General features: G+C 32.5%; 2 protein-coding genes and 1 long non-coding RNA gene across 6 annotated transcripts; 2 read left to right on the top strand and 1 right to left on the bottom strand.

The window, feature by feature from the left end:
• The first annotated feature begins 899 nt into the window (after positions 1 to 899).
• On the top strand, positions 900 to 4,738 carry LOC125853625 (protein trichome birefringence-like 11). The gene is made up of 4 exons (XM_049533350.1): positions 900 to 1,573; positions 2,620 to 3,009; positions 3,247 to 3,405; positions 3,999 to 4,738. The coding sequence occupies exons 1-4, from the start codon at positions 1,140 to 1,142 to the stop codon at positions 4,369 to 4,371; spliced, it is 1,356 nt and encodes a 451-aa protein (XP_049389307.1). The 5' UTR covers positions 900 to 1,139; the 3' UTR covers positions 4,372 to 4,738.
• A 4,133-nt stretch (positions 4,739 to 8,871) lies between these two features.
• On the bottom strand, positions 8,872 to 13,400 carry LOC125844297 (uncharacterized). 3 transcript variants are annotated; one of them, XR_007444143.1, is made up of 4 exons: positions 13,270 to 13,400; positions 11,278 to 11,373; positions 10,286 to 10,379; positions 8,872 to 8,923 (listed from the first exon to the last, which is right to left on the bottom strand). It is a non-coding gene; the product is annotated as an uncharacterized LOC125844297 (long non-coding RNA). The 3 variants fall into 3 exon arrangements; XR_007444140.1 differs by lacking the exon at positions 8,872 to 8,923 and having other exon boundaries at positions 8,996 to 10,379; XR_007444142.1 differs by lacking the exons at positions 8,872 to 8,923; positions 10,286 to 10,379 and adding an exon at positions 10,518 to 10,680.
• Positions 13,401 to 14,344: 944 nt separating this feature from the next.
• LOC125877058 (NEDD8-activating enzyme E1 catalytic subunit) lies at positions 14,345 to 24,430 on the top strand. Of its 2 annotated transcripts, XM_049558381.1 has the most exons (10): positions 14,362 to 14,543; positions 14,634 to 14,797; positions 15,922 to 16,124; positions 20,813 to 21,045; positions 21,129 to 21,191; positions 21,301 to 21,357; positions 21,526 to 21,647; positions 21,810 to 21,927; positions 23,228 to 23,553; positions 24,035 to 24,430. In XM_049558381.1, the coding sequence occupies exons 1-9, from the start codon at positions 14,445 to 14,447 to the stop codon at positions 23,513 to 23,515; spliced, it is 1,347 nt and encodes a 448-aa protein (XP_049414338.1). In that variant the 5' UTR covers positions 14,362 to 14,444; the 3' UTR covers positions 23,516 to 23,553; positions 24,035 to 24,430. The 2 variants fall into 2 exon arrangements, with proteins under 2 accessions (XP_049414329.1, XP_049414338.1); XM_049558372.1 differs by lacking the exon at positions 24,035 to 24,430 and having other exon boundaries at positions 14,345 to 14,543; positions 23,228 to 23,747.
• Positions 24,431 to 26,867: the final 2,437 nt, after the last annotated feature.

Genomic DNA, 26,867 nt, shown 5'->3' with positions numbered 1-26,867 from the left:
TATCATTACATAGCAAAAAGAAAAAGGCCATAGCTAAAGATTTAAAGACATTCGCATGGTTTATTCTTAAGCAAGAAAAAAGATGAGAAATTTAATCCTCATTTTTCCAATATTGACAAATTGAGTTAAATACTTATAGCTACACGTTTTAAACTTTTGACAAAATATTAGCTACTATATGCTTCATTAATAGTAAAGTCCCAACAATATCTGAGGTCTAAAAGATTGTAGATATCTAGGATTTAATTTCTTTCTAACAAAAAGACTTTTTTACTTGTTCAAATATATTTTTTCTTAACAATAAATTATTAGTCCATTTTAACATATCAAGAGAGAATTACTTATATCTTTAGAATTTACCCTTTTCATTATATAAGAGTATTTTTCAAACTTATTGTGATTTTTAGTAATCAAATTTGATTTCCAAAATATAGAACAAATACTTAATTGATTAATATTTATTTTAAAAGGGTATAAATATAAACTGGCAAATAAAAAAGAGACAAAAGATTATTAACAGTTTCTCTTTGTGTTTCAGTAAAAGAAACTTATAACACTCCTAATTATCAAAATGGAAAATATCTAATCACAATTATTATTTGTTAAAAGTCAAATTGTTGGAAAAAATTTCCTTTTTTTATTTGTTTCTTATTCCTTCTAGGATGGTTTTGCTCATAACTTGTCGGTTTCACAATTTTTTTTTACACACTTATTAATTCTGCAGGCAACATTTGAAAAAATAATTAAAAATTAACAGGTAAGTAATAACCTGGAATTCAGTATTATTTTAAGATCACTTCCAGATTTGAAAATTTAACCCCTTCATTACTACAAATACAAAGTGCACACTCATCATTTCCATGTCTTCCAAACAAAAAACAAAAAAAAAAATTCTTTCTTCATTTTTTTTCTTCTTCCATTTCTAATACTTTGCTTTCTCCACACCCATCTCAAAATTGCCTAAAGTTGATAATTCTTGTGTTTACTCCTTTATCAAGTAAAGAACCCTCAAAGAACAATGATTCTAACCAACTTGTTATGATTATTTCTCCTTCATTCTTGCTTGCACCCCACAACAGTTTTTTGAATTTTTCTTATAAAGATTGTATTTTTATCAAGAAATTGACAAGAATTTCAAAATGTGTGAAACCCCATCTCAGAAAGAGTGTGAAAAAGTTACTTTCTTGATTGTTGTTAAGAAAATAAAGAGATTCAGACTGTTTGAACCTTCTCTGAGTATTCTTGGATTCTTTTTAGTTATCTGTCTTGTTTTGTGTTTTGCTTTGTTGGATTATAGAAGTGTGGTGAAATTTTCTTCAGAGTCTCAGAAGAGGTTTTCATGGTTGAGATTTGATAAGTCAATTTCTGAGAGGAAAAAGATTGATTTTTTGAGTGAAAATGGTGGTGGTTGTAATGTTTTTGATGGTGACTGGATTTGGGATGACAGTTATCCTCTGTATAATTCCAGAGATTGTAAATTCTTGGATGAAGGTTTTAGGTGTACTGAGAATGGAAGGCCTGATTTGTTTTACACTAAATGGAGATGGCAGCCTAAAGCTTGCAATTTGCCCAGGTTTTTATCCAAAGTTTTAATTGCTATACTATAGCTTAAGTTTCTTATCCCTGCTAGTAGTCGTAGTATTGCTCTTGTAGTTTCTTGTCCTTCCATTTCTGTTACTATATGTTGCTTGTTGCATTTTGATTATCATACTATTTCCAAGGGTCTATAGGGTTAAGGTCTGCGTACACTTCACCCTCCGAGATCCATTTTGTGGGACTACTTGTTGTTGTTTTCAAAAGTGTGTTTTGTATTTTGTGTTTATCTTTATTTGCAATGTGTTTTGGATAAAACTAGCATTGGACATATCAATTGTGGGTTCCTTTCTGGTGGCACATATTTTTGATAAAATGTGCATTTGTCAATTGCCCTTTTCTTCTAGCTTATTCTATGTGTATTTTCTAGCATTCATAATGGCGTAATCACACAAATTAGTAATATAACTTTCTATGAAAGTGATATGATTGTGATTTATAGTCTATTCAGAATATTGATTTTGGTAGTGTTAAACTTGTCAACCACAAATGTTGGTATCAAGTTTGTGAGTTGTGATCATTAATATTGGATTAAATCGTGAAATTATTAAGTTTTCAAGTGTTTTATGTCCAAGAATTTATCTTGTTAACTAGGTATCCTCTGTTCTAAATCTATATTAGTTTAGGATATTACTACGATTTATTCAGATCTCTTCGAGTTTTGAACGTCTAAGTTTTCAACTTGGATTACTGAAATGAAGAGAAATGAAAGAGAAATTGGGTTGGTTGTTAGTATGTGATGTGACACAATACTGCTTAACGCTTTGTTCCTATCATTTGCTTAATTTGCTGGAAACTTTTGAATACTGCATTTGATTTTTACTTTGATAAGTTTGAATGTTGTATTTAATTAGTTTATTGCTTTCTTGGTGAAATATATTTTTTGATTTATTTATGCCACGTCTTTCGAGACATGATTCTTAAATTTCTAATTTTTTATACCTAGAGATTAGAGTATCATTTGATCTTAAAAGTCAGAATTTAACTCAGGAAACTAGAGATTTACTTTTTCACTTCATGAAACAGATTTGATCCCAGGACCATGCTAGAGAAACTGCGGAATAAACGTATAGTGTTTGCCGGAGACTCAATTGGGAGAAACCAGTGGGAGTCTTTGCTTTGCATTCTTTCTTCAGCTATAACCAACAAGGACAACATCTATGAAGTTAATGGCAGTCCTATCACGAAACACAAAGGGTTCTTGGTCTTCAGGTTTGCTGATTACAATTGCACTGTGGAATACTATAGGGCTCCGTTTCTTGTGTTGCAGAGTCGACCTCCTGCTGGAGCCTCGGCCAATATAAGAACAACTCTAAAGTTAGATAAGATGGATTGGAACTCTTTAAAATGGAGGGATGCAGATGTCATTGTTTTTAATACTGGACACTGGTGGAACTATGAGAAGACCATAAGAGGGTACCTCTATCTTCTTTAAAAGAATTGTTGATTTTCAACTTATCGAAAAAAAGAAAAAAAAAACTCGTGCTTTTACTTTCAATCCATGTTTGCTTCTCAAGATGAACTTTTTAATGTTGTTAGTTTGTTGCTTCTGTCATGCTGAGTAGAATTGTTCGGTGTCTTTGATGTGGACACTGTCCATCATTTTTCAATACTTGATATAATGTATTGACTTCAAAATGAAAATGCCTTCAGGGGTTGTTACTTCCAAGAGGGATCAGAAGTGAAGATGGATATGAAAGTGGATACTGCCTATGAGAGGTCATTGCAAACGGTGTTAGACTGGGTAAATCGTGAAGTTAACTCCAACAAAACCCAAGTCTTCTTCCGGACATATGCCCCCGTACATTTCAGGTTGGTCTCATGTTTCTTCGTCCTTGCTATGTTGTTCTTGGTTCTTTAATCGTCACACATTTCATAACTCTACTAAGCTTGCAGTCGTGACATTACTTGGTAAGTGATCTAAGCTTTACTGTACCCTCATGTTGACAAACCCAGAATCTGTTCTCCTTGAGGATCATTAGACATGATCGATAGGATGGACTTTGGTACTTACATTTAACGTCTATTTCAATTGACTTGACATTGGAGTTGGCTATTGGTCGAAACACCTTCAACTCATTGTTCTGTACTTCAAAGCATAAGCTGAACTACTAATCTTTATTTTTGCACTAGATCTATCTTTACTGCGCCAAAGTCCAGAGGGCAAGAACCATGTTTCCGTTCAGAACTTCAGTATACTGACCTTTCAACAGATTATCTTCTTTTTGTTTTTCTGTGTGATTGTCGGTGTCATCTTTAGTTCCTTCGACCCTTCATTTTCTTTTGTGTGTGTTGGGGGAAGGTTCTGTAGGGATAAAAAAACAGAGCTTTTTCTCCCTCACCTATTCGCTAACAAGCATGGAATGATAATCTATTAACAAAACTCTATATTCCATTATTTGCAGAGGTGGAGACTGGAGAACTGGGGGAAGCTGTCACCTGGAGGCACTTCCTGATCGAGGTTCTTCATTGGTGCCATCCCACACATGGGCTCGATACAGTATATTCCGTGATGTAATGTCAGCTCGCTCAAACACGTCAAGTCAAAGAGCATTAGATGTTCTAAATGTAACACATCTAACCTCCAGAAGAAAAGATGGACATTCATCTATGTACTATTTGGGTCCTAACGTAGGCCCTGCGCCTATCAATAGGCAAGATTGCAGCCACTGGTGCCTTCCGGGAGTCCCAGATGCATGGAATGAGCTACTGTATGCCCTATTTATGAAGCGAGAAGCAACTCAAACTTTGAACTCATCAACCATCCAGGTACAATGATCCAAAGTTGCTTCTCGGAAATGTGCTTTACTTATACGCTCAACAGGACTAAGACGTCTCAAATATAAAGATGCTTGTCCGAGTATCAAGAAGACACAACGATTACCAGACACCGGAGGTGAGGCAAGAACCAGCTGTGAGAATATCTCATTGCTGTTTCAAGACTTGCTTCTATGTAGAGATAAGCCCATTTTTAGGGGTAAAATATGTAAACAGGGTCATTGAATAAAATAGATAAGCTCATAGATAGGAGATTAGGTGTATTTTCAAATGTAGTGAAATTTTGGGTTACAACTTGTAGCCAAGACAAAGAAAAGAATGTTAAGTTGAAGTAGCTCTGTCAATTAAACTTATTCTGTCTAATATTGCCTTCAAATAATATTTTCATTGATTTTAGTTTTCTTCTCATAAGAGTCAAATATTTTTAACTAAAAGTTTGCTTAGTATTAATTACATTAAACACCCTTGTAATATAACTCTGCTTTGAATACATCCCATGTATTTTAAAATCAAACACTTATAACCCCTATAATCTTCAGTTTGTTTTTTAAATACAAGAAATATGTGTAATATTATATGTGTAGCGTTTTGTCTGATGAAATTTTATTCGTAAGTAAAATAGAACTTCAATTGAGGATTTATTTGCCTAATCTTCCAAGTTTCAAAACAAAGTCCCACAACCACATTATTTTGAAAGACAAAGTGAAGAGGTTAATTTAAGGCATTTAATAAAGGTCTGAATCAAAAGGTTCAGAGCTCAAATTATTAAGTGTATTCAGCATTTGCTTACATTAAGATTTAAGTATTTATATCTAAATAGGTTTTATTATTATGATCTGAAACAAAGTCTTAATACCATTAAGAAGTATTTTTGTGTGAATAATTTTTAGTACCACTAGCTATATATTCATAATCATCAGTCACCACCATTAACCTCCTTTGTCATTACAATCACCACCACCATTATTAGCCATCATTATCGTCACAAAACACCAGCCATCACCAACAACCACTAGTGGAAAACACCCAGCCACTAGTCACTACCATCCTCATCACATTCATCCTTATAAATATGTCCACTATCATCGGTACAAGTAAACACCACCACCATTAACCACTATTGTCAATCGATACTACACCAATCACCTTCATCATTATAATTATTTTAAAAACAAACAATTTTAATTATTTAGTGTTTAGATCTAAAAATGATATCTTAATTATTCAAATATGCATTTGGATATAGACAACTTTATTTTAATGAAAACAAATAATGTCTTAGATTTTTATTTCTTTAAAGTTCGAAAAGGTTAGATATGTAAAAATACGGAAAAAGACATCTTTCTTCTTAGTTTTTTTTGTTTGGATAAGTTGAAGTATTCATCTAGTTTATTTTAGAGATGTTGTTTCTTTAGATACATGACTTAACATCATTTTTCTTTTTTAAAAATATAAGTCAAAGTTACAATTATTCTAAGATTAAATTCGATGAACAGATTAACATAGTCATATGACTAATTATTTATGTAAACCATTGATTCAAGACCTGATTGAATTACAGTTATTCTACTAGTCTTTACATCCCTTCCAAATTATGCAAATTAGTGTTTTACATATCTCTTTATTTTTTATTTTTTATTTTTTATATAAAAAAAACTTTTATATTAAGTAAGTCGAACAAATTAGTAAATGATCAAGTATATAATAAAATTCTATAATTAAATAATCTAAAAAATGCTTTTGGATAGATTAAAAGTAAATTGCATATCACATGATTAGACAATAGATTGAAAGGCGTGAAAATTATTTATATTTCTCAACTTTGTTATAGAAATCAAACCTCCGTTCAATTTTGAATAATAGATATTCTTCCTCCTTATTCAATACAATATCTATTTTATCCTTAATAATTCAAGCATTCATCTATGTAAGAATACCTTATATATATATTAACCTTATTTGCCTTATAAAATCTAAAATTATTCTTTATGAATGTTTATTTAATATTAAATGGCTTAAATATGTAAGTTTGTATTTATATATCTATGTGTGTGCGTGCGTGTGGGTACTTAAGTTTCATTTTTTTCTTTTTTTATTATTTCTTTGTTGTTTATATAAATAAACGAATTTTAGCTGTACAATCAAACATTTTTTAAATATAATATAAATAGGTAATTATTTAATATATATTATGAAAAACATTTTATTTTTATTAATCATTTTTTTTATCACCTACATTAAAATATGTTTATAAAGTTAGAACTCTTTATCATTTTCATTTAAGTATATAAATATTGAAGTTGATTGTTTTTCATATTGTGCTCATTTATTTCAACTAGATAGGCATGGCCCGTGCCAGCACGGGCCCAACACTTAACATTTCATGTAGTGAATGCTTTGCATATGAAAAACATACAGTTAAAACTGCATAAGCTTAAATAATTGGTATAATTGATGCGAGTAGAAATCATATATGTGAAATGTTAGGGAAAGACATACAAATCTTTTTAAAAAAATTATGCACAAGTGGTACAAGTCAAATAGTAGTGTCTTGTTGTGCTTCCCAGCAACTTTTACTACATAGGTCTTCCAAATTCCTCGAGCCTCTTAGCTAGATCCAGAGGCGTATCTAGAAGGGGTACCGTGGGTTCACGTGAACGCATGCTCCCCTCTCTAGATCATATATAGTAGTGTTATATTTTTTTAAAAATATTTAAATATAGATGTGTGAACCCATGTTCAAAGTATCATATAATAATACGATGATGATTAGGTGCACTTCTGTAAGTGAGGATAGAAATTTAAATCTTATATATATCTTGTCTTTTTGAGTAACATCACTCCAAGTGGTTATCAGTGACACTTTTGACGTTTCAACTAATTTTTCTTTTGTATTTTTGCCTTTAATCTTTCAAAATTTTCAAGTGTCTTACATAGAAAATTCCTAAAAAATTTAGCACTATAAATTTTTTATCTAATTAAATCAAATGTGTATATTAAAATTTAAAACTAATTGTATTATATATTTTGGATCTATAGTTTTTAAAATTTAATGGTTCATACTTAGAACCTAAAAGTCAAATGATCAAATTTATATTTAAGATACATTTATTCATAATCGTGCACCCATTTAGTCGAAATCCTGGATACACCTCTGGCTAGATCAACTCAGACTTCTCTCTCTAGAAAGCTGGTACATCAGTCTTTCTTGTACAATCCAACGACGCTGTATAAAAACTATACAACATAACATAGCAAACCAACTTTCAGAGTCAATTGCTTATCCATTCGCTCATTTAATTGTGTGCATGACTTCAGTGAATGTAGATTTGGTGCTTGCAAGAGAACATGTTTTATGTTCTGAATTATACATATCATCACTTATTTTACTTGATAAGAATCCAGTTGAGTAAATAGAAGTAATGATATCACTGTTGATTTTATGTCAACTAAAAAATCCAAATGAATTGAGCCCAGCCTTGCCGTAACCATTTCTCTTGACACTTCTATGCCTTCTACCTCTCTCCATTGTTTACTTGAAAGAGGGAATAACGGAGTGCGGAACTTCATACCTGAAAATTTAGAATTAAGAGTGAATTCGCCCTCTTTAACTGAACCTTATACATCGTTTTTGAGAAAATTGAAAAATAATTGGATGTATGCAGAAAAAGAAGAAGCAACACAAAAAATTGGCTATTACAAACAATAAAACAGTAGTGACATTGGATTTTTTTAAAAAAAAAACTGAACTTATAGAGCCCTGGGTATGAAGAAAATCTTGTTAGGAGTGCCACCCCCGAATGGGCCCTGCATTGTGTGATTCGGATTTAGTCGGAGCTCTAATGTGGGCTCCGGACACCGGGTGAGAAACCAAAAAAAAAACACATATTTGACAAGTAATTGAAGAAGCCATGCCATTATAAGTGCAAAAAAATTACAAATATGTAAGAATGTTAATGAACACCGCCTTCCACATATGGAAGCAATCAGTTCCTTCATTTTCTTATTTTAGGTAGAATTATTTAAATCTATCCAGCAAAATTTTCCTAAAAGTAGAGTACCATTCATGTTATGTATTCTCCTGAACAATGACAAATAAGACAATACATTCTCTAATTGATTCTCTTCCTTTGTCAAAATGTGTGATATTTTCTTTCTGATAGGTACATTGAGTACATAAGAGCTTAATATCCTTCAAAACAAAGAAGCATTCGATTAGATCCTACGTTTCTCAAAAAATATTGAGCATTTTTTTGGAAGAATCACATTTACATGGCATTATAGATCAGTAAAAGGAACTACATAAAATTATTTGTTTGGATAAACAGATGCTAAGTTCTTCACGCCCTCATCATGGTCATGGACATACATGCATTTTCAAAAAGAAGAGCAGGGGAAACATTTCAAGTACATCTTCTCACTAATCAAATAGACCAGAACATACTTATCTAGATTTCTCAAAATGATAAAAAGAGAAGCTACCTCCACTTGTTGTCACGCATAATTTGTTTTGATGGTAGCTTATCAGTAAAATCAAGTGGTTAAAGAATTCCTACATTACAAAAAATAGTTGAATGATACATTCAAAGGAACATTCATATATATAATCAAAAGATAGTAGAGCACTTTGCCAGGTTTATAGGAAGTCGGATCTATGATGATCAATATGCAACTCCATCAAGTGCTCATTACCAAAACTGGAGTTTAGTGACTATTCCTCTGGCTTTGTTTTTCACAACTTAAGTTAGTGATTAATACTGCTAAATATTATCCGAATTTCACAACTTATAGCTCAAGATTATAAACATCGAGTTGGCACCATTGCCAAATTATAATTGCAGTAAACATGCTCGAGGACCTGAAATCTCCTAAAGATCCATGATATCATCATATTAGTTCTCCTCAAAATAGCCCAGTTCAACCCTTCATTTTCCCTTTTTAGTTGTAACAATACTTTGTCGTCCTTAAAATAAGCAATTTAATATAAAGACTAACAACAAAACAAACAAAAAAAACAAATTTGATTGCAATAAATGCATATAACATCCTTCCTGAAAAATTGATAATTTCACCTATTAAACTTTTTCTCAAGACAAACCAACTTAAATGGGGAAACAATAAATTGAGGGACCACACCAAGATAGAAAAATATAGCAACTCTAAAAATGTTCGGCAGTTGAAGAAACTGATGAAATTTAGAGGCCCACAAAAGGGAAAAAATGATTTATTTTTTTTATGTATGAGAGAGAGATAGAGAAATAAGAATGTGAGTAACTTAAGAAAACAAAATGGGTATGACCAGAATCTCCATGCTTGTTAACAGGTGTCAACCATGAAAGAGCGAGCAAAGGACTTAAAATTCTCATGTTACCAGTTCCAATTTGAATTGGGGGATTGGGACAAATGCATCTTCATTCAAAGGGCCAAAGTTTAACATCAAATACAAACTAAGCATTATTCTAACCAATTACCAAGTTCAATAGTACAGCCAACTACCTTCAATTGTCACAAAATCATGCTCTAATCCAGCCCTCAGCTTTACATGTTATTAGTTGCATTAATGTCTAATATAGATTTAGTACTATTTCAGACTCAGGATTCCTTTTTTTTAAAAAAATTAAACATGTAAGGCTCGAAGACCTCTTTCAGACTCAGGAGTCAGGATCAACATGACAGAATATTCAGATAAAGAGGGAAATGTAAGGCTTATAAAACAAAATCATAAAAGCAAGACGATATGAAAACTACTATTTTACTAACTGCAATAATCATACTAATAATATGAATCAAGAGATAAATTACAATACCAAAATTTCTTTATTAGACTCTGTAAGAATTAGAGAGTCAAGTGCATCATCAGGTATACCCCTTCTTTTATCAAAACAACTGAAAATAAGACGACACATTGCTTTACCTGTAAGTTAACAAATTGAGGCGGTCAAAAACACTCAAAATCAGCATAAAAATCCTTTTTGCTCTTTAACAATCATTGTAAAATGCCTTTGTACCTGCATCAAGTTATTGTTAAGAACAAAACACGTACACAATTGATAAAGACAGTCAACAAAAGCTACACTAAACAAGATATCAAAAGAGTCCTACATGATAAACCAATAGAGCAAGTCTCGCTTTATTTCATCGTACTTTCCTTGCAATTATTTTTAAACAACTTGTCATTTGGCTCAACTTTTGCAATGTGTTTCTTCAAGAAAATTCCTAAATAAGACCATGATACCTAACACCCTTCACCCATTGAAAAGAGCACCTAATGTCCATTGGAATAATCCCCCTCCAAAAAAAAGTAGATACCTATAAATTTCATATTTTTCAAAATAAAGATTGCGAAAATGAGGCAATATTTTTCTAACAAAAATACACATGTCCCATAAATAATTTTTTATCAATACTATCCAATAGAATAAATAATGTACATAATGACAGATGAGTATATTGTAAAATAACATTAGTCAAAAGGCAAAAAAAACCTAAATGTGATATAGTTGTTTCTGGCACAACAACAAAGACTTTGTGCATAAAATATCTCAAACAATAAGATTTAAAAAGAGTGTAATTCATACTATTCGAGTTAAATGAATTGTAATCAAGTCGTTAAATGCTGGCAAGTCATTTATCTTTCCGATTTTACTTACTTTTCCCATACCTGCAATCTTAGAGCTTCAAATACGTTCAGAAAAATTGTTAAGTTGTGTGAAGAATAGAATAGAACACAAATAATTTGTAGCAATATAATGTTCAAATTTAGGGGAAAAAGAAAATAAAGAGTATAAATTCAAAACATGCATCCACAGAAAAAAATTTTGTGAATGTAGAAGAACTAATAGACCTAGCAAAGCTAACGTTTGTTAACAGGGTTTGTTAACAGGGAAAGAATAGTTGAAAACTCACGGTTGAGAAAAAAGAAGGTTGTAAACACAAGAGACGTCGGTGAACTCCAAAAGAAAGCTCCGCAGCCATGGCGATGAAATTAAGGCAAAGTGAATTCTGAGTAATTAAAGGGAAGACATGTGTTATACTTGTACATGTGTCATGATAGAGTGAATCATAAGATGGCACCAAAAGGTACTTGCAATGCAACAAATAGTACAAATTTTAATAGCTATGTTCCTACACCCAACTTTCATTTCTAAATAAGGATAAAAATAAACTAAAATAGGCTAATTACGTTATAAATGTCATTGATTGAATCATAGCAACATATATAAAATTAAGATATTTTATATAATCCCACTTCACTTATAATTATAAACTTAAAGAATTAGGAAATTAAATATATCTGCAATACATATGGTGATGAACTTCTGAGAATGAAACAATTCAACTTTCTTTAGTGTAAGATTAACTTGCTATTTTTTTATAGCAGACTTCAAACAGTAAAAGATATAATTACATGGTCGAGAAACCACAAAAGACAAAGCAGAAGCACCAAAAAGAATCCAAATCTAACACTTAAGACTCAAAGCACATGATAACATACACTACTGTGAATAGTTTATTTAACTGCTATCATCTTGCACATCCATTCTACCTTTTCAATTACAATGAAAAGGCCATCAGATAACTCTTAATTCCCAAAGAGATTATGAGACTCCAACTTTCATAATTAGCAATTCAGCCTTTTAAGGCTCATCCGCAATCATCCTTCGCTAGATCATGCTCAACTATGTAATTATGGAGTCCAATGTAAGATCAAGGAGGATTGAAAATCAAGAAATTCAAGTTGGTATTAATAACTGTTAACCATTGTGCTAGTTTCTCTATATAAATATCATCATGTTGGATGTTCCTAAAATCACAATTACTAATCATCTACATGTAAGGTATTCTAATAAATCAAATGACCAAGATATGGAAGAACTCATTATATGTAGCTTTCAAGAAAACAATTTAAATAGGCATAATACATAAATATGCCCTTTAACTTGACCTCAACTGATATTTACTCCCTTCAACTTTAGTTGTGCACAAGTAGACACTTAAACTTGTATAAAATTTAAACAAATAGACATATACATTCAACTTCTTCAATTATACTTAGTATAGTGAGTCCTCACATTGAAAAGGCTTCTAATGGCAGTCAACAGTATAGTGAGTTCTCCTATACTTGGTAGATTTTCCTAAAGTAAATGTGTTCAATGTTGAAGACATTAATGTTGAAATCCTCATGTTTAAATCATCAAAAACATGTATTTTCTTAATTGTACTGCACAAGGGCTAAACATCAAACAGGCAGAAAGAGCAATCATGAGCAAGAATATATAACTGAATTGGATATAAAACACAAAAGCAGTAGCAATTAATGTGGGAATCCCAAGTCTCAGCAACTACAAAATGCATAATGAAGACAATAAAGGTAAACACCAATCGGGCAAAAGAACAATCACGAGCAAGAATATATAAATGAAATGCATATAAAACACAAAATCAGTGATAATTAATGTGAGAATCCCAAATCTCAGCAACTACAAAATTTATAATGAAAGACATTAGAATGTAAATACCAACCGAAATCACAAGCAAGAATATATAACTATACTTAATGAGACTTCATCAGAGTAGTTGGTTGTTAAGTAGTTAAAAGGTGGTTAGGATGATTAAGGGTAGTGTAGTCTTTTCTCTTAAAAGTTGTTATAACTAATTCTTCCAATAGTTAGTTACATAAACAACTATAAATACATGTTCCTATCATTGTACAAGTTAGCCCTTTGAGCTCATAAATGAATTTCTCCTTTCTTCTCTTCTAGTAGCCTCTGTAAATGGTGTCTATGTTCAATACTGCATATAAACATAAAATCAGAAACAATCACGGACAGAGCCAGCTCATGGTCAGAACTCATCCAAACTCCCTTCGGCGAAAAAACAATTAGAATGAAAAATTACCTTGAATTTCCCTAGTGAAATATGAAATTTCATCACCAAATCGATGCATCAAGTCGGACTCGAATCACTCTCCTCTGATTTTCCATCAAGCTCTTCCTCTCCAAAAATGTAATACCTCCATTTCTAAATCTATTCTTCTCCTTCTCAGCCAAGAGTGAGAATGAGGAAAATGAAAAATAGAAAAAGTAGAAAAAGAACCAAAGCAAAATTATTGAAAATTAGAGGAGGTAGACACGTGTAGTACATGTGTTTATCTTTTAGGGAATATGGCTCAAATGGTGTAGTACAATGTTTAATGCTATTGATACAACATTTTAGAGTTGTGTTCGTACTCGGGTTGTGGGCTTATATATAAAGGGAATATAGAAGATTTTAAGTTATATACTCAATAGTAGTATTTTCATTTTTTTCAATCAGGAATATAATATTTATCTTTTTATAGATAAAATATGTTGCATCAATTTTAAAAAAGAAAAAAATTTAGAAAAACTACAACATACTTTACTACTATATATGTACTAGTATTACTTCTACTTTTAAAATATTACATATCTTACACTTAGATACATGTATTTTTGCTATCAAATACATAAAATTAGGGAGAGAAGCAAATAAGATTGGGGAGGGAGACAAACGATATTCGAATGTATCTCAGATACATGTGAATTACTAGATACACATATTTGTATATATCTGGAGTGATTCACATGTATTTGAGATACCATATACATGGGAGAGTGGGGAGCGAGATGAGAGAGAGGCCCAGGGAGGCGAGAGAGATTTGTTATGTATCCCATTACATTCAAATCCACATGAATACAATGTGTCTAGAACAAATTACACTTAAATTTGACCCCATGTATTCGAGATACATGTATCTAGACATATCTTGATACACTAAAATATTATAAGACACGTAAAATTGCAAACTAGAGTACTTCTAAACTATTGAGATTTATGTAAGTTCTCAAGAAAAATATCATAATTTTAAAGAAGTAAAAATAAATAAATACTGATAATGTACTGGTAAAATGAATATTTAAAAAAAATACAATTAATATAATTTACTTTTTCACAAGTGGATCATCTACTTGCAAATTTGCAATAAGGGGAAGTGCGAAGGCTAAGAGCACAAACACCTGCGTAAAGTCGAAGCTAGTAGGTCGAACTCATCAATGGCGGATTCAATACCACAAAGCAGATCAAGGGACCTCGATAAGCTCCTTCTCCGGCCCGGAAATCTTGTTGGACCGACCTTCGAGGCCGGCGCTCAGGTAAACCTCCAATCAAAACCCTACTCCTTTTTTCTCGAACGATTGTGTTGCATTACCCTATGATTATAAGTCTGATCTCTTGTTTTACAGTTGAGAGATGATATAAAGGAGTGCGTAAGAGTGTTGGTGATAGGTGCCGGTGGATTAGGTTGCGAATTGCTTAAGGATTTGGCTTTTTCAGGGTTTCGTAACCTTGAGGTTATTGATATGGACCGAATTGAAGTTACCAATCTTAATCGCCAATTTCTGTTCAGGTGCGTTAGTTTCTTCCGAGTTGCGTATTTTATGACATTATGCTATTCGAATTTATTGTTGAGTTCGTAGCGTGTGTATTATAATGAAGTCCTAATTCATAAAGATTGAGTTTTGATCTCATGATTTGTCTCCAGAGCAATTTTCCTTTATCTATGCAAACCCAGCTCAAAATTATATGTAGTACATAATGAGAGCAAAAGAACCAATAGGCAATACAATCTAGTTGGCATTATGGCTTAATTTGTTTGGTGCTCTGCATTTGGTCAGATGCTTTCCTGGAGTCGTTTTAGCCCGTTCAAAGCTCGTTTATCAGTGTAGAGCTATGTATGAGACAACAACAACATACCCACTGCAATCCCACAAGTTGGATTTGTGGAGGGTAGTATGTACACATATCTTATCACTACATTGTAAGGCTATGTACGAGAATCAGGAAAAAAAATCTAGTTTTAAAGGTCCGTAATTTACTTTAAAGAACACATTATGAAGTATTGTAATGAAGTTACTAACCTCACTAGATAACATTTATTCATGTACGGAATATTTCTTGAGTAGCATCGTGTGTGAAATTATGCGAGTCGAACTTATGGTTAGATTCTTATTGCGTGTATTGTTGAAATTATAATTTTTATTCACTTCTTCGAAAAGTAGTTTAGGGTTCCAAAACCCAAGAAGAAGTGAGTGGTGTGGGGGGTACAAGTCACATTTTTTATTTGTGTGACATGATGTTCGAGGAGGATTGTCCTTATTTCTGTTCATAAAAGGAAGATTATCCTTCTTCTGTTTTTGTAGTTTCTTATGTATGATTATAGTTATTGACAAAAACAAAATTTTTGAGTCGGCCATCACTTTGGATTTAGGGACATATGTAATTCCCTTAGTTTTTTTGCTTGTAGTTACAATTTTGTTTGTAAATTTTAGCAATAATANTTATCCTTCTTCTGTTTTGGTAGTTTCTTATGTATGATTATAGTTATTGACAAAAACAAAATTTTTGAGTCGGCAATCACTTTGGATTTAGGGATATATGTAATTCCCTTAGTTTTTTGCTTGCAGTTACAATTTTGTTTGTAAATTTTAGCAATAATATGTCTACTAAAATTTCGTACTTTTTCCTATGTAGACTTGGAGATGTGGGAAAACCAAAGGCAGAAGTTGCTGCAAAAAGAGTGATGGAGAGAGTCAGTGATGTAGATATCAAGTCACATTTCTGCCGGATTGAGGACAAACCTATAAGCTTCTACAATGATTTCCATATTATTGTTCTTGGTCTGGATTCTATTGAGGCTCGAAGCTATATAAATTCTGTTGCTTGCAGCTTTCTAGGTTTGTCTTTTCTTATGCTTTCAAACATGTTGCACGGGCTGCATTGGCTTGATCAAATTTCATTTTCTGAGTACTTTATCTAAATGCCTCCCTGTTGTGCCTTTTCTTATGATTGCTTAGGAGGACAAATCTAATTGTGTAGTTGCAGATTGCTAGAACTTTTTGGTTTCATCCCCTCTCTCCCTTCATTTTATTGCTGATTTAAAATATTGTGTGGGTGAATTGGAAGGTTGTAAGTGATACTTCTTCGTAAAATCTCAGAGCCAGTCCTTTTTCTTTCTTTGATAAATAAAATGGATAGCTTTTTTTTGTACTGTGGACCGTCAGATCCTTAGGTGTCTAGCTAGATGTCTCTAGTCTAAATATAGATTGACCCCAGATCAACAATGAGATAATTATAAATCCAGTTCTATTTCCAAAGTTACCTATTTCAAAAAAATTGCTGATTTAAAATACTGTGTGGGTGAATTGGAAGGTTGTAAGTGATACTTCTTTGTAAAATCTCAGAGCCAATCCTTTTTCTTTCTTTGATAAATAAAATGGATAGCTTTTCTTTGTACTGTGGACCGTCATGTCCTTAGGTTTCTAGCTAGATGTCTCTAGTCTAAATATAGAATGACCCCAGATCAACAATGAGACAATTATAAATCCAGTTCTAATTCCAAAGTCACCTATTTCAAAAAAATTCCAGTTCTATTTCCCTTTGCCATTTATGACACGTGCTTATTGCTTACTGTGACCAATTTCTATAACTTCTATTAAGGCCAAAATGGAAATAAGAAAGGGAAATAAATGTGAAGTAACAACTATTAGATTCTAGTATGAAGATAGAATAGTTTGACTTGGATATTTGTCTAAGCATCAAGATGTGAAAACAAAGAATTTGAGGTCTGTCCTGCATGGATTTGCACAAAGATGTTTCTTACATCTTATGTTGCTCATATTTGTATAAAATCAACTAGTCTATGTGCCTATTTTTAAGAGCGCTCAAGTTTGAAGATTGCATTCAGCTACTGAAATGAGTAACATATTAAACAGTTTCAAATTGAATAAACCAACTGTACATTCATGAGAGAAAAAATATGCATTGTTTGTTGTTTGCATTTGACTTTGGAAGAGGAAAATGTTTTCTTTTTGAAACTGATGCCATGTATTCATCAGCATTAGGGGTATGCTGGGACTATGGATCTACTTGGTCTTCTTAATGCTATCAGTTTATTTGATTGTTTGAAACATAACTTTGAACTTCTCTTCTAATATGGGGTAGATTCAAACAGAGTGGGAATGCGCCTTTTTTTTCCTGATTTAGTGGCCAAGCCACTAAATGTCTTTTTTTTTTTTGAGAAGGTAAAAGCCACTAAAGGTCTTTGCTAAGCTAGATCCCTAGGAAATGCTCAAATTCGAAAAAGAGAAAAGAAGCTCCACACTGGAACAAACAAACAAACAATATATCATTGTAATCCCACAAGTGGGGTCTTGGGAAGACGTTACCTCTACCTTTGCAAGGAAGAAAAACTGTTTTTGATTGACCCTCGACTCAAACAAATTGTAATTGATGCCGGAAAGAAAGAAAGGAAAAGAGACAACAATACAACAATTGTACAAAACAAGTGTAGCAACAAAGTAATAAACATTGGAGAAAAGGAAACTACTTGATACCTAAATTATACTACTAGAAGTGGGACAATACTCGACTACCTAGTAACTTCTACCTTAGTTCTCGACCTCTATACCTTCTTATCTAAGTTCACATTCTTCCTTAGTTGAAGTTGTGTCGTGTCATGTCATGTCTAATCACTTCCTCCTAGTTCTTCTTCGGCGTACCTATACCTCTTTAAGCTTTTGCTATAGCTATTCTTATCACACCTCCTTTTCACATGTACGAAACTTCTCAACCTTGCTTTTATAATCTTGTTCACTACGGAGGCTACTACCATATTATTCCGTATAACTTTGTTCTTAATTATCTCTCTTAATATGGTCACACATCCAGTTGAGCATCTTCATCTCTGGTACCTTCATTGGGCATTTTTTACTGGCCAACACTTTGCCCCATACGATAGTGTTGGTTTAACCACCACTCTATAGAACTTACCTTTAAGCCTTACGACACATTCTTAGCGCAATATACCCCAGAGTTGAGCCTCCGTTTCACCCACCCCGGTTAATACGGTGTGTGACAATATCGCCAATCCCCCCCATCTCCTTGAATTATGGACGAAAGATACTTTAAAATTTCTCTCTTTAGGTATAACTAGTGCATCGATCTTTATTTCCACCACTGCCTCATGCGTCATGTCACTGAATTTGCACTCTGGGCACTCTATTTGTCTGTGGGTGTGGTCAGTGGTCAATGATATGGGTTGATTCATGAGCTCTTAGGTTCAAACCTAGTAAAATTAGAAAACACTAAGTTATTTCTTCTCATCTGTCATAGCATTGGTGGATAGAGTTACCCAGTATCTGTTGTTGGTGGGAGGTGGCAGGTATCTCGTGGAATTAATCGATGTGTGCACAAGTTGGCTCTAACATCACAATTGTTTGAAAATTAACCTTGATCAAGAATTACCTTAATTTTTTTTAAAAATATTACATTANATAGCATTGGTGGATAGAGTTACCCAGTACCTGTTGTTGGTGGGAGGTGGCAGGTATCTCGTGGAACTAATCTATGTGTGCAAAAGTTGGCTCTAACATCACAATTGTTTGAAAATTAACCTTGATCAAGAATTACCTTAATTTTTTTTAAAAATATTACATTATAAAAGACTATCTATAACTCGGGAAATGTGGATAGCTCAAGATAACCTTCAGAGAAGAGGGGTGACCATTTGTAGTAGGTGTGAATTGTGTGAGAGGCATAATGGGGATTGGGGATGTTGATGACCTTTTTAATCACTTCATTCGCTAGACAGATCTGAGATTTTATCCTGAACATCTTGGGGGTTCAACTGGACAATGCCAAGAACAACAAAAGAACTACCACAATATTGGTACTTGATAGGGCTGGGCAAGGCAGAAAACGTCTCCTTCAGCAGTTTGGTGGACTATTTGGAAGGAAAGGAATACAATAATTTCTGAAAGCAAATTAGAATATGTCGTTAGTATAAGTATAGATGTTTTTCGGGATAATTTCAAAAAAGTACAATTAACCAACTTACATTGCAAAAATATAGCACAACACTTACATTGCAAAATTTTAGCCCAAACTATAAGTCATTTCCGATAGGAAAATGTTTTTCCATTACAATAGTTTGCACAAAACCACATTCCAGGTAATCTTCCTTCCATTATATCATTATTTTCTTACAACAGTGTTTAAATTTTTTGATATACAATAGTATACAAAACTTTAAATTTTTTTTTACAACAATGATTAAAAAAACCCGATATGCAACATTATACAAAATTACAAGAGATGCTTATACACCCATATACAATACTATACAAACATAATGCGCTATTGTACAAAAAACTGACTTCATCTTCTTCCTTGAATCCAAGCACTAGATTCATCCAAAAACACCTAAAAAGAACTACACCAAAGCACCCAAAATTTTAGATTTAGGCTTTTCAATATGTAAAAAATCTTCTGCAATAATACCCACTTGAAATGGAGCTTATTTGCGAAAATTCGATTTTCAAACTTTGAAGCTCCGAGCTTCAATAACGGTTGAACGGCAATTTTTACTTATATTATATCAAAGTTTCAATATAGGTTAGGATGTTAGGTTGGTAGATCTTTCTATTAGATTGTCGTGCAATAGGAGAACCTAATTTATAGAAGATACTGCGTGCTCAATTTCAAAAAAAAAAAAGATGCTGCGTGCAGAAAAAAATCTGCCGAAAAGAATATTGTGCAATTTTGCTTCAAAAACAAAAGAACTCCACAACTCAACATATCTAAGCACTACAATTTAGAACTGTCATGAAATTGGGTCAATTCAGGTAAGCATTGAAACTTTGGCTAAATTATGTAAAGAAACTTTATGGGCTGCACTAGAGTGTAATTATCTCATGTTTTTCCCTACTGTTTTTTGTATGACATGGCAATTGCAAATGATATAGAGGCCATGGTAGGTATCTTTGAGCTCATTACACAATATGTAATGCTGCTACTCCTTGTAAATACCTCACAGGACCTTCTTGTTATTGGTCACTCCATAATCATCAGACATACTTAATATTTTCAGTATCTTTGGTGCTCTATTTATTTTCTTATTGAAATGTGTAATTTTTTGCAATTTATCTTAAATATATAATTTTACATTTTATACCTTAAATTTCAAGTTGACTTGACATTATTTCAAAAAATATATAATCTTAGTAATAACAAAATAAGGTTATTTAAGGAATGGAATCATCTTTGCAAGAGGGGAAGGGTAAGACCATCTCAGACCAGTCCTTCCTGGAGGGGCCCCTTTTATTATATAGGAGCAACAAATGAATTAAACATACATGGCATAAGAAGATATCAATGTGAAGAGGGAAGTAGAATATCTGATTTGATAAATTCCAAATAAAGATATTCAACTAATTAGGCATTTTCAGAACCCAAAGGATGGGTTGTTGTAGCTCTTTCACCCCCTACGAAATGTGTCTTATGATCCTGGCTAGTTTTCATACTTAGTGCAAGGTGGTTCTTGAAAGTGTACTAATTTGGCTCACCCATTTGACGTTTCATGCAGAGTACGATTCTGATGACAACCCACAGGAAGAGTCAATTAAGCCTATGGTTGATGGTGGGACTGAAGGATTCAAGGGCCATGCAAGGATTATAATGCCAGGTGTCACCCCTTGCTTTGAATGTACAATATGGCTCTTTCCCCCACAAGTGAAGTTTCCCTTGTGTACTCTTGCTGAAACTCCTAGAACTGCTGCTCACTGTATTGAGTATGCACATTTAATCAAATGGGATGAGGTAAATATTGAAGTTCGCATCCCCGGGTTTTCCAAATTTCTAGACCAAGTGCTCTGTTATTTCATCCTAAAAGTTTTATGCAGGCTCATAGTGGCAAAACATTTGATCCAGATGATCCTGAACACATGCAATGGGTGTATTCAGAGGTTGCAATTTATGTTCTTTGCTTTCTCCATTCCTATTATTTAAGTCATATGCAGTTATTTCTCATGTTCCTTTTTCAATCCTTGACTTCCTCTGATCCATGTGCTGTAGGCTGTTAAGAGAGCAGAGCTCTTTGGAATTCCAGGAGTTACCTATTCCTTGACCCAGGTAAGCTCATGATATGAAAGTTTCAGCCTTCTGTAATTATTTATTTATTTCATTTTGCATTGAGGTGAGAATTTATTCTATTCCAGTCATATTATGCTGGTATAGTGGTTTTTGCAGTTTCATGTGTTCTCAGTGCATATTTGAATAATCTTTTTTCGCTGCTTACAGGGTGTAGTTAAAAATATCATACCTGCTATAGCATCCACCAATGCTATAATTTCTGCTGCCTGTGCTCTGGAGACCTTGAAGGTTGTCTCTGGATGTAGCAAAACATTAACAAATTACTTAACGTAAGTCTGTTGTAACTCCTAATTCACGTACCTCCACAATGTTGCAGCATGTTCTGTTGTGTATGATCAATGATCTTACTGTCAACATTACACTTTAATTTGATAACATCTTGAAGATTGATTTTTTCGTATGAAAAATGTGAAATTCTGTCCCTTTTGAAGGTACAATGGAGTTGAAGGTCTGCACACCAAAGTGACCGAGTTTGTGAGGGACAAAGATTGTCTTGTTTGTGGTCCTGGTGTTCTTATTGAGCTAGAGGCTTCGGTTACTCTTAAAAAGGTTCTTTTTCTTTTTATTTCTCAGTTCCTTACGATTGCTTATCACTCACAAGATTGTTTAGTAAAACACTAAAATACCTGACGAGAAACTTTTTTATGTATAAGCAGCTTAATAGAGTGCTTCCTAATCAACATTCGGAAAAAAAGAAACCAGCTTAGAATTGGGGAGCAATATCCCGATAATGACCTAGTCGATATTTCTCTTGCATGTTTCAATGCATCCTTGATATGACTAGGTATTTTTTTTTTCATCTGTCCCAATCTTGGTGGACAGAGTTAGTTGATACCTGTGCTGGTGGGAGGTTGTTAGCCCGTGGAATCAGTCGAGGTGCGCCTAAGCTGGCTCAAACACCATGGTTATGAAAAAAACAACTATATTTGGTCAATCCTTGACAATGATCATTTTAGTGGTGTTAGTGCTGTACTACAGGAGTGCTGAGTGTCAAAACCAGAAGCCTTTATGAAGCTGAGTTAGTAGGAACTAGGAACAGGCAAGCAATTCTAAGGTCCCTGGAACCTGTTGAAATGTAAAGGGAAAAACTCGTCCATAAAAGTTTGATCATGTCTGAAAGCCGATGAATACAAGTTTTGCATCTTAACAACCCAATATAATATTAGTAAAGAACCCATATATAATTGTAGAAGGAAATAATGCAAAATGGAATTTATGAGATAGCTTGGCATCTGCAGCAATTATATCCCTGAAAAGAAGAATCTGTAGTACAGCAGATAAGTTGGAAGTTCCTATTAAAATTTTCAATGTTCATATTAGCTATCTGGTATGGATTGCTTGTAGTCAAAGTTGGAATAATCACTTAGGACCTGATCATACTCTCGGTTGGAAAAGAGCTCAATTGGACTATCTTTTGAGAAACTGAATAAGCGTAACAGAGCATACATCATCTTATTTTCTTTCTTTTTCTTTATTTATGGGGTGGGGGGAGTAATATTTATGTTTCTGTTTGAGTTCACTACTCCCACAGCTTTGCCCTTTAAATGTGTGGAATAATCTGTGACTGTGGGCTGCATCTCATTCACATATTTTTTCTGTTTGAAAGTTGGGACGTGTTAAAAGAACTTTCAGAATTAGTCTCTGATACATTGAGTTATCTGCCATAAAAATCTCATGAGAAAATGCCATATATTTTGGATTTAAATGTTTTGTTGTCATCAGCGTAAAGACCATCTAATTTGATGGACTTAGCTTTGTGTCTATTTCTTCTTCTTGTTTGAACTTGTCAAACATTCCACCACAACAACTAATAATGCATAAGCTTTTCTCTCTTTCTGGTGTTGTGCAGTTCATTGATCTCCTTGAAGATCACCCTAAGCTACTACTAACTAGAGTAAGTGTGACGTATCGAGGGAAGAATCTATACATGCAAGCACCTCCAGTACTGGAAGAGATGACTCGATCTAATTTGGATTTACCATTGTTTGAGCTTATGGGTAAAACTCCAAGGGACATCGTTCATGTTACTGGTGCAGCGGGAAAAGGAGATAAAAAGCAGTCATGTTCTAGGAAATTACGTGTTATTTTCAAGGGAATGGTTGGAGTTACAGATATGGACATGGCTGGTGGGGCTTAACTTTCAGTCACCCATCAGCATATACTTATTTGTTCCTGGTAAGCACTTTTAGGAGAATAGCTTCGTTTTCTCCTCTAATTTTTCTCTAGTTAGCAGATAAGGTTGATAGGGAATGCCTCCATTTTTGTAACTCTCTTTCTTTACTTATCACGTGGACGTGAAAATTAGTGAATTTATATCTATAACATGTGAAATGAAATGAGTGAGTTATACACCTCATAATCTATGAAAATCTGCCAAATACTATTGAAGTTTAGCTCAATCTGACACTACTGACTTTATTACTTCTCAAAATTAATTGCTATAGACACAAACATATATGTAGAGAGGTAAATAAATTGTAAGTTGAAGAGTGAAAACACATTACTTATTTGTGCTTCAAAAGTACAACTTTTCTATGTGGTAATTACTTACCACAACAATGATAAGGAACCACTATGACTCCTTATCTTTTATTGATGCAGAATCAGCTGTTTCACCTATATTACTGTGTAATTATTTGTATATGATTATGGGCAGGCATAATTGAACATTCATGACATAGCAATTCTCAGATGCAGAGAATGGGCAATTTATCAATCTTGGCAGAAATATTGCCAAGTAGTATTTTATCCACCACTCAACTAACTTATCCAAAATTTGTGGGCAATATAGAAGGTTGGGTAGTGATGGTGATAAATATGTGATCTAGCACTACTGTTTGCAGTCAAACATTCTTATCCAACAAATCTATCTGTAAAACAAATAGATCTAAAAAATGGATTCGAGATCTATTTTTTTTTATATATTTTTTTTCTTGAAAATGTTGATTGAATGCTGATAAAGATAAAATATGGTCTACAGATACAAGTAGGGATGGACATGATATAGTGTATACCTAATTAGCATATGATATTGAAATCTTTTATACTGTGATGTTGGTATTATGGTATATGGTATATATTTTAATGTTTTTTTTGTATTCGATACAATATTTGGTATTTAGAAACAACATACTGAAATATTGAATATTATATGGAGATATATAGTTACATAATTTATATATATATTTGACAACTCTATTTTGATTGAAATGCATTAAAATTAATATAGGTGGGATCATGAAATATTATTATTTTGTAGAATTATTATTTAATAGATAAATTAATATTTATTAATTTAAAGTGTGATTCGACACCGTAAAAGTCATTCAGAGATGAAATCTTAGAGAATTTGAATGAATCCACTTGTGAAAACACCATTCATGGAACTTAAGGTCATGATTAATGATCTCAGTTACCACAATAAAATGGACGTTAATAACCTAGTGGATGAGTGAAAATGATACATATTAAGCGGTACAGAGCTTAGAAGAAATTGCGGATACCATTGGAAAAAATAATGTTGATGATAAAGTTGAAGATGATACAATACATTTGGAACCAGTTACACGTAAGGAAGCATTTAGCACATCAAGAACTCTTCACAATTTTGTGGTGCAATTCGAAAAGACAACACTGAAACTTTTGGATACAATAAGAAAAGTTAAAGATAAGTTTCAACTAGATTAAAATTTTAAGAAGAAACAGAAAACAATAGAATCATATTTCACTAAATTGTTTTAGCTAGATATATTGTACTTTTAAAGAATTATTAATTTATAATATTAATGGGACCATATATTTATATAGGGGTCTTCTGAAAATATATTATCTTAGTAACTTATCGAAATTGGTGATTTTTTCCATTGGCTAAGTCGGGATTAGAAATATTATCTTTGAGAGATTACTAATTAATCGAGTATTAATTTAATGAGCTTTTACTGTAAATGTAAATGATTAACAAAAGGAGTTGTTAGTACTTTCTATTTCTACATGTGTAATGTGTTAGTATGAAACAATTGAGACTCTTTTTTGAATTGTCGAAGTTCTAATACTCTATTATACGAGTATACATTAGTCGAAGTTGAGCAAACTATGGTTATCGACTAATTGTAAAATACCGAAATCAAACTTTAAATTATCAAATCATACTAAATTAAATTGATCTGATAACAGTATAATAATTTTAAAAATCAAATATTAAAATTATAATATCGAAATTTTAAATATCATACCATGTTCATCCCTAGATACAAGAGATAGTGACAGTAAAACCTCTAACAGCCAACTAGCTATGCATTTGTTTTTTTGGTCCTACAAAGGGTTTGGGTATGGAGGTCATAATTCAGTAGCTTTTTAGTTGTGTACATAAGTGTGTCCTACTTGAATTAATATTGAAAATCATAGATAAGACTAAGACATGTAATAATATACTATACATTTTTAGATATACATACTGTTCAACTTTATTGTAGTAGCATCAGTTGTAATCCATATTTAAATGCAACATCAAAACTTCAAGTCCACTTAGGAGATATGCAAAGTTATAATTTGAAGTTTTTTTTATTACATTCTAAATTCTAGCTTTTAAGAAAAATATACGAATTTGAATCAAAACTGATAAATTGTGCCAAATAGGCAAATATGCCTTCTGCTCTCTCTTTCTCCACTTTCTCTTCTGACTAAAAACTCTGCCTTAAAAGGTTTCTTCTAGATCTCAATGAGACGTGGTAAGATGCTTTCCAAAAAATAGCGTATATATTAGCTTTGTGTATTATTAATAGTTTGTTTGATATATTTTTTAATTTATTTATGATTAATGTAAGCATTAGTTATATACTTTATAGCGTATATATTAGCAAGTGTTATCACACACCAAGACACATGTTAATTTAATTTAAAATAAAATAAATTTTTCATTTTAAATTTTTCTTTACCTTTTTTTTCTCTCTCTCTTACTTTTAAAGCTTATTTTATTTTTATTATTTTTATTTTAATTCATCTTACATTTCACTTCACCTTCCATCCCACCCCCACTTTCAAGCTGACCTCCTTCCTCCGTTTTCTTTCTTTATTCTTCTTTTCCTTTCACTTTCATCCTTCCCCACCCTCGTCAAACTGTGTCCCTTCCATTCTCTTTTTTTCTTCTTCTTCCATCAAATTTCATTCTTCCGGTGATTTTTTTCTTTAAAAAATTTATATTATTTTCTAAACTTTGTTGAGTTAGTGATAACAAAACTAATTATTTTTCTAAGAAAATTTAAACTTTTGAAAGTATCATCAATTAATTTATCTTCTTTTCATATAACTTTAAAATTAAAAATAATAATTTTGAAAGAATAAATGAATTCCCCAAAAATTGAAAGAGCTTGATGAAATCCGGCTAATAAAGTTAAATGATAACTCCTAATCATTTTGAAATCTAATGGGTTTATCAAATTGTTCAAAATTATTAAGAAAAATTAGATAAAGGTTTAAAATTGAAGAGACTT

Source organism: Solanum stenotomum, chromosome 1 (assembly GCF_019186545.1).
Source record: "Solanum stenotomum isolate F172 chromosome 1, ASM1918654v1, whole genome shotgun sequence".
In the NCBI taxonomy this organism is placed as follows: domain Eukaryota; kingdom Viridiplantae; phylum Streptophyta; class Magnoliopsida; order Solanales; family Solanaceae; genus Solanum; species Solanum stenotomum.
The sequence above is the reverse complement of the archived record's forward strand: the minus strand, read 5'-3'. Positions and strand labels throughout refer to the sequence as shown.